This window comes from Acomys minous (assembly GCF_964271855.1).
Source record: "Acomys minous genome assembly, chromosome: 12".
Lineage (NCBI taxonomy): Eukaryota > Metazoa > Chordata > Mammalia > Rodentia > Muridae > Acomys > Acomys minous.
In genome coordinates, this window is record NC_140493.1 from 106,818,520 (window position 1) to 106,829,608 (window position 11,089).

Sequence of the window (11,089 nt, forward strand, 5' to 3'; positions counted from 1 at the left end):
ATCGCTCATCCTCAGATCCTCCATGGTCACTGTGACAATGAGGTCTGTCTGGTCGTCCATGATGGACACACGGTTCTTCTTCACCTGCTCTGATGCATCAGTTTGAACGAGAATCTCACATGTATTCCAATCAGGTCCTCGGCACCAGTACTTCCTGTTACTCTGCCAGGGTGAGGTATAACGGCACTGCACCATCAAGAAGCCCTGCTCCTGACCTCTCACCTCCTCTGGGCCTGTGATTGGATTCTGAGCAGTGGAGCAGCCTGGAAAATACAAATCCATGGACCACTGATCTCCAAGGATGGGGCACAGTGTCCTGTGCTAAAAAGCTCATGAGCTGAGTGAAAATCATCATCATTCTATTGGTCAATGCCTCAAAAAAAAATGGCTGAAGAGCCCAGTTACACCTCTCAGAAGGTAAAATTGTGACACTGAGCAATCATGGTTTGCTGTCATCCTCCCCTCTTCATGCCACAATGGCCAATAAAAATATATTTCAAAGAATCCCTTTGCATCCATCGTTGTGTTGCTCTAGAGTGAAGGAAGTGTCAGAAGACCATGTCCACGGTACATGATTCTGCCTTTGTTTTAGTACCCATGACCCTCAAGAGGTCCATATGAAGAAGCCACATCCTATGGCCATGCAGAGGCCACTTCTGGTGTTTCCAGCAGTCTCTGTGATGAATGCCTCGGAAGCTGACCAAAACGACACTGCCCAATCTGATTTCCATGTGGTCCAAAGTCCACACAGACCCTGTGCTGTCCTGCAGATCCATGTAATCTGAGTTCTAGAGCTCCTAGTAAGGGCTGAGGATGCAGCACAGTTCCTAAGGGGCTTCCATAGCATGCACAACAACAGATAGCAAATACCTGTTTAAAAAAATAATACAGGAGGGTCTGGAGAGATGGCTTAATGGTTAAGAGCACTGGCTGCTCTTCCAGAGGTCCTGAGTTCAATTCCCAGCAACCACATGGTGGCCCTTCAACCATCTGATGCCCTCTTCTGGTGTTTGTGAAGACAGAGCACTCATGTACATAAAATAAATAAATAAATAACCTTAAAAAGATACTTGCTGGCCGGGCATGGTGGTACATGCCTTTAATCCCAGGCCTCGGGAGGCAGAGGCAGATGGATCGCTGTGAGTTTGGGCCAGCCTGGTCTACAAACTGAGTGTAGGACAGCCAAGGCTAACACAGAGAGACCCTGTCTCAGAAAACCAACCAACCAACCAACAAACAAAAACCACCACCACCAACAACAACAACAACAAAACAAACAACAAAAACTTGCATACCTTCAGAGTGTTGGGCTTCAACAACAACAAAGTATGCCCTTAATGGCACAGGTAAGAAGACAAAAATGGCTGAATGCAATTATTTTAAACTGAAAGTTCTCAACCAACAGAGAGAAGAGACAGCTTGCAGTGTGGGAGAAAATCTTTTCAGACTATGTATCTGACAGGAGACTGATTTCCAGGCTATATGAACACAATGAATTTGAAGAGTCCAACAGCAGGCATAATCAAATTAACAGTGGACAAATGAGCAGCTGTGGAGATGGCTTAGCCAGTGAACTATCTGCTGTGTGAGACTAAGGCTGAAGAAGAAACCGAGTCTGTATCCCTAACACCCATGTAAAGAGTCAGGAGTGATGGTGTGTTCCCATAACCCAGCAAAGAGGGGGACAGTAGGGACAGGAGATTCTAGAAGCTCCTTGGCCATCCAAGCCAGCTTCAGATTCAGTGAGGAACCCTGTCTCAAAAGATAAAAGCGGGAGTTGGGCGTGGTGGCACACTGCTTTAATCCCAGCACTGGGAGGCAGAGGCAGGTAGATCTCTGTGAGGTCAAGGCCAGCCTGCTCTACATAGAGAGTTGCAAGCCACCCAAAGCTAAATAGTGAGACCCTGTGTCAAAAATAAAATAAAATAAAAAATAAATGCAAGGAGTGGTTTAAAGAACACCTGGCCCCTCAACCTCAGGCCTCCAAACACACACATACCCACCTGCAGGGGCACCTGTGAGCGAGCGGGCACAGGTGCGCACCCACACACACACACATGGCAGATGAGCTAAGCAGACAGTTCTTAAAGGTGATGGAAATGGTCAATAAACATATGGACAAATGCTCAATTATATAATTGTCAGGAAGATGGATGCAAAACAGAATCATAAAAGGCCATCATCATGCCTCAGTCGGAAAGGCTATTACCAAAATAAATAAATAAAAGGCAAAATAGAACAACTGTTGATGTGTGTGGGACAGAGGAAGTCCAACACACTGAGGATTGGAACAGAAACTAGACGTTTTTGGGAAACTGAGTGGGGCTACTGAATTATGCGGCAGGTCTACGCCAGTTCTGGTTAGGTTTTTGTCAACTTGACACCATCTGGGGCCATAAAGAAAGAAAGAACACCAATTGAGAAAACTCTGGGGGACATTTTGTTGATGTGGGAAGGTCCAGCGCCCTGTGGGCGGTGCCACCCCTGGGTAGAATAAGGAAGCAGGCTGAGTAAGCCATGGGGAGCAAGCTGGTAAGCAGCACCCCTCCATGGCCTCTGCATCAATTCCTGCCTCCGGGTTCCGGCTTTGCTTGAGATCCTGCTATGGCTTCCTCCATGACGGACTGTGAGCTGGACATGTAAGCTAGATAAACCTTTTCCTCTCCAAGTTGTTTTTTGGCAGGAATAGAAGGAGAACACACAGCCGGGAGACAGGAAGTGAGCATGCGAGGCGACATCCTCCCTCGTGTTTATGGCAGCAGTGTTCCCAGAGCCACGGCACAGAGCCAGCCTAGATGTGGGTGAGTGGATGATAAAGCATGGTACATAAATGCAGCGGAACGTCCTTGCAAAGGGATTGGATTTCACCATTAGCAGCCCACGTATGGGACTGGAGGAAGTGAACGAAATCAGACACAGGAAGACAATACCACATATTTGTATTGCTATGTGGAAGCTAAAACGTTATTCCCCGTGGCTAGGGAGATGGGGAGTGGGCCAGTCTATAAAGTGTTTGGACCCCCAGAATACAAAGAAAAAGCCAGGTGAAGTGTTTGTGTGTGTGTATGTGTGTGTGTGTGTGTGTGTGTGTGTGTGTGTGTGTGTGTGTGAGAGAGAGAGAGAGAGAGAGAGAGAGAGAGAGAGAGAGAGAGAGAGAGATCTGTAATCCCAGAGACAGGAGGAGCCCCAGAGAACACCAGCCTGATAGACAGAATTGGGGAGCTCCAGGTTCAGTGGGGGGGGGGACCCTGTCTCAACAAGGAAGGTGGAGCATGATGGAGAAAGGTACCCAATGTCAATCTCTGGCTTCCACACGTATGTGTACACACACACATGTGCACCTGAGCTTACACGTGCACTCGATCATACACACACACACACACAAACAAACATTTACACGTGTATGCACATTTTTCCAAAAGAACAGAAGTTAACCTCAAATAAGTAGTGAACAGTATAGCGGTCATCGGCTTAGGAAGGGTGTGAGGGAAGAACAGGCAGAGGGAGAGTGGTTCAGACGTAGGGGACGTCATCTGATGAGAGGGACCATCTTCTAGTGTCGTACGACACAGCCTAGAAATATAGTTGATAACTGAATAGAGAAGGTTTCAAATGCTTCTAGTACAAAACAATGACAAACGCCTTCGGTAGAAGCCCAGCCACCACGATCTGATCGTTATATTCTGTATACACACGTACAAATGCCACGTTGTACCCTGTTTGGGTTTTTTTTTCTTCTTTTTGAGACAGGGTCTCCTTCTGTAAACCAGGCTGGCCTTGAACTCACAGAGGTCCACCTACCTCTGCTTTCTTAGTGCTGGCACTAAGAGATATGCACCACCACACCCAGGCTCTATCAATATGTTTAATTACTGTGTCAATTAAAAATCAAAACGTAACTGGAAATGGAGGTGCATGCTAGAAATTCCAACACTCAAGGGAGGTGGAGTCCAGAGGATCACAAAGATCAGGGCCATCCTTGGCTGCATGAGATCCTATCTCAAAGTGCCAAATATAAAGCAAAAAATGTGGTTTTAGAAGGATTAGTTCATCCATCTACTCATCAGCTTTTGTGGAGAAACCTGGGTTGTAAAACACACCCTGAAAGGTTTTTAAAATTTTGTCTTTGTGTTTGGTTTCTCTGAAGCATCCACAGGATCCACCAGGTGTCAAATTTTGCCTTTTATTTTGGGAGCAAGCAGCAGGTGAATGAATCAGTTGTGCCAGGGTTCTGTAGCCCAGGGCAGACTGTCTGCCTCACTACTGACACTCAAGTGTCTAAAAGCCCCCTCTACTTACCTGGGAGGAGGAGGAGGAGGAGGAGCTGAGCAGGGAAGAGCCACATGGTCCTGTCTCCTCTCCTGTATTTGGAGGCGACAGACGCCAGCACCCTGCATGAACTCGAAGGCCAGCTTGAATTTCCTTTAGGTCCCTCTCTCATTTATCTCCTTGACAACTTCTCGATTTTGCATACTGGAAGAAAGAGGATGTCAGTCTTTGAGAAGACCAGGTCACAGCACTTGAAGGAACTTCCTCTGCTTAATTGACACAAGGCTAGACCTGAACTTGAAAGACAGGTGGGATTCACGAGGGGAGATGCAGGTAAGACAGGTCAACAGAGACAGGCACAAAAGATGGAAACAGCAAACTCCTCTGCTGACTCTGGGAGGTGAGTTGCTGGGGATCATGGGAGAGGAGAGCAACCAAAGGCAGGGTGACCTCAGTAGCAAAGAGGAACAAGGCATCCCAGGCTAAAGCCAGGGCAGGGAGTGGCTTCTCTGAAGGCTCAGCCTGGGGCAGTGCTACTCTGAACTTCAGAGCAGGGATTTCTCTGGCCAGGGCCACCTGCCACGATGGCTAATTGGGCTACAGGTATTGGCTCAGAAGAAGAGGGAGAGTATGGGTTTGAGGGAAGATCTCGTATAGCTCAAGCTGGCCTTGAACTTCTGATCCTCCTTCCTCTACCACCAAAGGGCTGGGATAACAGGCATCCACCAACATGTTCAGTTTTATGAGAGGCTGAAGACTGAAACCAAGGTTTCATGGATGCCAGGCAAGTATTCTACCCACTGAGCCGAATCCACAACCCTTTGGTTGGCTTTTATAAGATGGTTTTTGCTGTGTAGCCCAAGCTGGCTTGAAATTCTCTCCCTCCAGTGTCAGCCTCTCGAGTTGTGGGAATCTGCAGTTGGTTTAAATCCAGAGGGCCCACTGTAAGTGTAGTTATAGGTCCAGTGTATCTCTGGGATCAACTTTTCATAGGGGAAATTTTTAAACACACACACACAGAGAGAGAGAGAGAGAGAGAGAGAGAGAGAGGGAGAGAGAGAGAGAGAGAGAGAGAGAGACAGACAGACAGACAGACAGACAGACAGACAGACAGACAGACAGACACAGACACAGAGACACAGACACAGACACAGACACAGACACAGACACAGACACAGACACAGACACAGAGAGACAGAGAGTGGCTAATCTTCATTGTCAATTTGACTGGATTTTAAAGCACCTAGGAGACTCACTGGTAAGCACGTCTGTGGTGGTGTGTACAGAGAAATGTGGAAGGGGAGGGATGACCAACCCTGAATTTAGCAGGACTGACCTCTAGGCTGACGCACATTGAAGAGACGATTAAGAGCCACACTGCCATCTACTGGCTGATGCTGTCCCAGAACACCCAGACTTAAGGGGAAGGAAGATTGTCCAGATCTAGGTAATAGGAGTTTTAAAGAATTTGCAGCCAGGACATTAAACTGCTACAGAAAAGGACCTGAATCTAGGACCATCTCATTGATTATTATGAGAACAAGACCTGAAGGTGTGACACTATTGGGGCCCTACTCACAAGACAGGCAGAAGAGCTGTACCTGCCCCGCTGCCTGGCCCCCACCTTGTCCCTGCAGGCCCATCTGTGCACCTTGGAAGGTCAGTGTCCATGCCTGCTGGGAGGACCATATGGCCCTAGGCGTACATTCACAGCTCTGAAGTTTCCATCCTCTAGACAGAGGTTACAGGCTGGCATCTGAGATCCTGCATGGACTAACAGACACATTCTGGTTTGCTCCGAGTATTTTTTAAAGATGTATTTATTTATTATGTATATAGTGTTTTGCCTGCATGTACACCTGCACAAAAGAAGATCTCATTATAGGTGGTTTTGGGCCACCATACGGTTTCTGGGAATTGAACTCAGGACCTCTGGAAGAGCAGCCAGTGCTCTTAACCTCTGAGCCATCTCTCCAGCCCAAGCTCACAGTATTTTTAAGGGGAATTTGTTGTCAGTGTCAGTTTCACGGTGGGTGCTCTGTCTTTTCCCTAGGCTCTAGATAGTGTCACAAATCTTCCTTTCAATTGTGCTTGACTGGTTTTTGATAGACCCCCCCCCAAAAAAAAAACCCAACTGTGGAAAGATGACAAGTTTAGCAAATACTGTTGCAACAATTGGATTGTCCACACACTAGAAAAACTAATTGCCTAGAACTGCCTGCCCCTGAACAAAATAAATCATGACCCATGAGCTCAAATGTTAAATAAAAAACCTGAAAAACTCAGGCCTGTTGGCTACCAGCTGAGACAAAAAGCAGCGAGCTCCATTTCAGGGAGAGACCCCGACTCAAGAAAATAAGGTGGAGAACAATGGAGCAGGAGAGCTCACCCTGCCTATGGCCTCTGCATGGTCATGCTCAGGCATGCATGCACACACACACACACACACACACACACACACACACACACACAGAGAGAGAGAGAGAGAGAGAGAGAGAGAGAATAAAGAAATAGTAGATAGATAATTTAAAACTTTTTAAAAGTTGGAATAAATATGAGGCAGCTGATGATTATGTAGTGGATGTAACTGTGTTTTTGTTTTGATTCCAAGTGTGGGATGTGAAAAAGACTCGTGTAAGGGTGTGCAGTGTTTTTCCTCTGAACAGACTTGTGAGAGAACAGGTGCTGTTTATCCACTGGAAAAGGAACCGCCTCTTGCGGGGGCATGGTCTTTGCCAACTGATAAACAGCCTAGTACAGACTCTGAGAGGATGTATATATGCCCAAAACAAGAGGCGGGGCTTTTTAGTCATTGGCTGTTCATCAATACTCCGAGATGCTCCTAGAGAGAACCGCTCCAGCCAATGCTTCAAGGCTCCAGGTTCCAGAAGCTGTCCTAGGTTCCTGTTGCTGCTCTGACTTCCAGGGGCTGAGGTTGCAGACACTTTTATTGAATTGCTGGCTTGCTGTTTAACGGCTCTACTGGAATCCTGCTGACTACACCAATGGACTCACTCCAAGGAACTCAGTCTAAAAAAAAGTCTACATCTCCTGTTCCCATTAACCTCTATTCTCTCTTATCTAGGGTAGGTGGGTTCGAAGGGAGGTGTAAGCATTAAAGAACCCCAAATAAAATAGGTTTGAAAAAGTTCAAAGCCTACATGATTTCTTATCCATGACACCAAAATCATAACCTATAAATAAAATTTGATGAGTTGTGTGGTTGTGCGTCATCAGTGTTTAAGATGTTCAGGCCAGGGAGGTGGCTCATGGGTAAAGTGCTTGTTACTTAATCATGAGGACAAAAGTTCAGGGCCCCAGCACCTACATAACATCTGAGCACGGTGGCACACATCTGTAACTTCGGCACTGTGGGTGAGGGAAGCAGGGATGGGGGCTTTGGGGGCTTGCTGGCCAGACACCGAAGCTCAAACAACAAGCTCCATATTCCGTGAGAGAAATAATAAGTTGTCAAGTAATAGAGGAAAACAAGCAATGTCAGCTCTGGCCAAAACATGTACATGCACAGGCAGGTGCCCCCACACATACATGGGCACACAAACACACGCATGCAGTATATATACACAAATACACAAAGCTTTTTTTTCACAGTAAACTATCCTATAGAGAATGAAAACACAAGCCAGAGACTGAGATAAAATATGGACAAAGACTTCTGTGTATAGTATACAGGGAACGCTCAAAAGAAAGCAATAAAAGCATTAGTTTATTTAGTCTAGGCATGGTGGTGCATGTCTGCAGCACATAGCTCGGGTGGCTGAAGCAGAAGTATCTCAGGATGGCCCAGCAGATAAAGACACCTGCTGACAAGTCTAAAGACCTGAGTTCAAGTCCCAGGAACCACTTGGTAGAAGAGGAGAACCGACTGCCACAAGTTGTCCTCGGACCTCCACACTTGCACCATGACACATGAGTGCACATATACACACTCAGTAAGAAATGCAACAAAAAATTTGAAAATGGTTCAGTTCAAAAAACAAATAAAAGACATGAAACACATGCCATCGAAGATGATGTGTGGGTGGAAATGAAACACATGAAAAATATTTTCAGTGTCCTCAGTCACTTGGGAATCTCCAAAACCATGTGCCTATTGGAACATCTGAAATGAAAAAGAAATACTGAAGGCAGGAGAGATGGCTCAGTAGTTAAGAGTGGTTGCTGCTCTTGCAGAGGGTCCAGATTTGGTTCCCAGAACCCACGTGGAGGCTCACAACCGTCTATAAATCCATTTCCAGGGAATCCAATGCTACTTCTGACCCCCAAGTCAACAGGCATGCATGCATGTGGTGCACACACACATATACAGGCAAAAACACTCATAAGCATAAAACAAACATAAATTCTTTAAAAGATAATAATAACAGTAAAAAAAACCAAAACAAACAAACCCTTGGTCTTCCATCCCATGCTGCTGGAAAAATAAGGTAGCATCACTATACTGTAAATTGTAGGGCTATTTCTTAGGAAACTAAACTCACTATATAACTTAGTAGTTGTACAAGCATACGCCCTGGAGAAATAAAAACTCATAGTCATATAAAAGAAAATATGTATGAATCTGGATAAAAGTTTTATTTGCAATGGAAATGACCCAAATACTCCAGTGAACAAGTAGTTAAACAAGCTGTAGTGAGTTTATTTAATGGGCTAATACTGTATAACAATGTAATGAATGATTTCTAAGTACATCTGCTTCTATAAGTCCCAGACGCATTGTACTTAACAAGGGAGAAAAAGATGATCTCAAAATATGACCCTGAGATGTTTCCATTTCTAGAATATTCTCAAAATGACAAAGCCAGAGTTGGAGAGCAGGTTGGTGGTCTCTAGTGAGTAGTAAAGTGGCAGACTGGCATGAAGGTTTTGTTGACTGTGATGGTCATTACATGGACGTATATGTGGGACAACACTACATATTTAAACACACATGTAAATGAATATATGTGGAAGTTGTTAAGAACTAATGGCGACTGTGTAGTTTGCAATACTGTGCCTGTCTTCACCTCCCACCTTGAAAAAGTCACTGTTTTTGTCGTCTACGAGCTGTCGTAGTCTCTGTCCTTGGTCCTGAACGCCTGCCTCAGTAGCTTCGCCTCGCCTTCAGAACTCTGTCCTTGGTTCCGAACAGTCACCTGGTAATTTCACCTCTGGGTGCCAGGCAATCTCTCCCTGTTCCTTCCTCTCCAGGCCTCAGCATTCTGAGTGCCCACACCGCTAGACTCCTAGTCAACCCTTCTGCCTGGTTATGCACTCACACACAGAAAACTAGGCACTGCATCACACGCGCCTGCCCCACTCTTTGCCAAACCCATCAACAACGCCCTGTTACTCCCATCTCACAGGCTAAGATTCTCCACTCCCTGACTCTTCCCTGAAGATGATTTGTCGCTGGCTAAGTAAAATCTCCTAGCTTACATTCATGATCTTGGTATGCTCAAGTCTACCCAATGTTCAAAAGGAAAATGTAAGCAAGAGCCGATGTTGGACCCGCACACTCCGCCTGAACTGCTGAATTGCTATGCTTCACCCTAAGACACCATGTCCGTGGTGTACTCTGTCAGTGGATGGAGCATCAGGCAACTATAACTGTGATAGTTGTCACTTAAGATGCTCCTATAAGTATGTCCTCTCTCAGGAAATGGGTATCACTAGTTCAAGGCAGGCTTGAGCCCAGGGGTGGAGAAAAAAAGATCTGACCTCAATGCCTAGAGTGAATAGAGATGGTGATACTTTTGGCTAACACTGTGAGTCCTTTCTGCAAAGAACAGCGGTGAAGACATTGTCAAGTATTTGGGGCTGGAGAGATGGCTCAATGTTTAAGAGCACTGACGGCTCTTCCAGAGGACCAGGTTCAAGTACCAGCACCCACATGGCAACTCACAATTGTCTGTAACTCCAAGATCTGACATCCTCACACAGATATACATGCAAGCTAAACACCAACGCACATGAAATTAAAATAAATAAATTATTTAAAAAATTGGGGCCCGGTGTGGTGGCTCACAACTTTAATCCCAGCACTTGGGAGGCAGAGGCAGGAGGATCTCTGTGAGTTTGAGGCCAGCCTCGTCTACTAAGTGAGTCCAGGAAAGGCAAGGCTACACAGAGAAACCCTGTCTCAAAAAAATTGGCAAGTATTTGTCCGGAGCCAGCCCAGGGTCATTCAAAGCTAAAAGAATCTACTGGCTGAGGCAAAATTCTGAAGCCCCATTCCAAAGCTAAACTTCCTTATTTCAGCCTCTGCATAACTTCCTCATTCCGACCTCTGCATAACCTCCTCCTTTCGACCTCTGCAGATGTTGTTTAGCCGGGACCTTCCAAGAGATAGTTAGCTAAAGTAAGATAGGAATTGTTTCAAGATGAATCACAGGATGTTCCCCTGCTGAGATCACCTGGAGACATTCTCAGACCCCCTACTGCCTGGCTCCTGCTTCCACCCCATATAAGCTTTTGCTTTTGATTCAATAAAGAAGACCTTGATAGGAGTTCTACTTGGTCTCGGTCTCCTTCCTTCTCGTCCCATCTTTTCAGGTATGGCTCCCCTCGCGACCCCGTAATTACTGGTCCTGCTGGACGGGACAAGTATTCAACAAACCAGCCTTTTTCACAGCTGAGGAAGCCCAGTGGATGCCCACACCTGACATCTCCTCATCACTCGCCCTGTACCTGTCTGTCCCTCCACCCACCAGCTCTTGCCCCACTGCTGCTCTCAGTAACCACAGAACTTCACTTTTAAGCCAACTGGCTCCTTTCAGCCCAGGCAAGCATGTGGTGAACTCTGACATATGCTTTCTGC

The 11,089-nt window shown here is 46.1% G+C and overlaps 1 protein-coding gene across 1 annotated transcript in view; it reads right to left on the bottom strand.

The window, feature by feature from the left end:
* The window catches only part of LOC311578409 (polymeric immunoglobulin receptor-like), a 24,941-nt gene extending 20,456 nt beyond the window's left edge, over positions 1-4,485 (bottom strand). The window contains exons 1-2 of the mRNA XM_084748230.1: positions 4,300-4,485; positions 1-263 (exon numbers count right to left, since the gene is read on the bottom strand). The exon at positions 1-263 is cut by the window's left edge and continues 76 nt beyond it. Of these exons, the coding sequence (XP_084604356.1) occupies positions 1-263; positions 4,300-4,441 (405 nt within the window). The 5' untranslated portion in view covers positions 4,442-4,485. The remainder of the gene's footprint in view (positions 264-4,299) is intronic.
* Between the last annotated feature and the right edge of the window lie 6,604 nt (positions 4,486-11,089).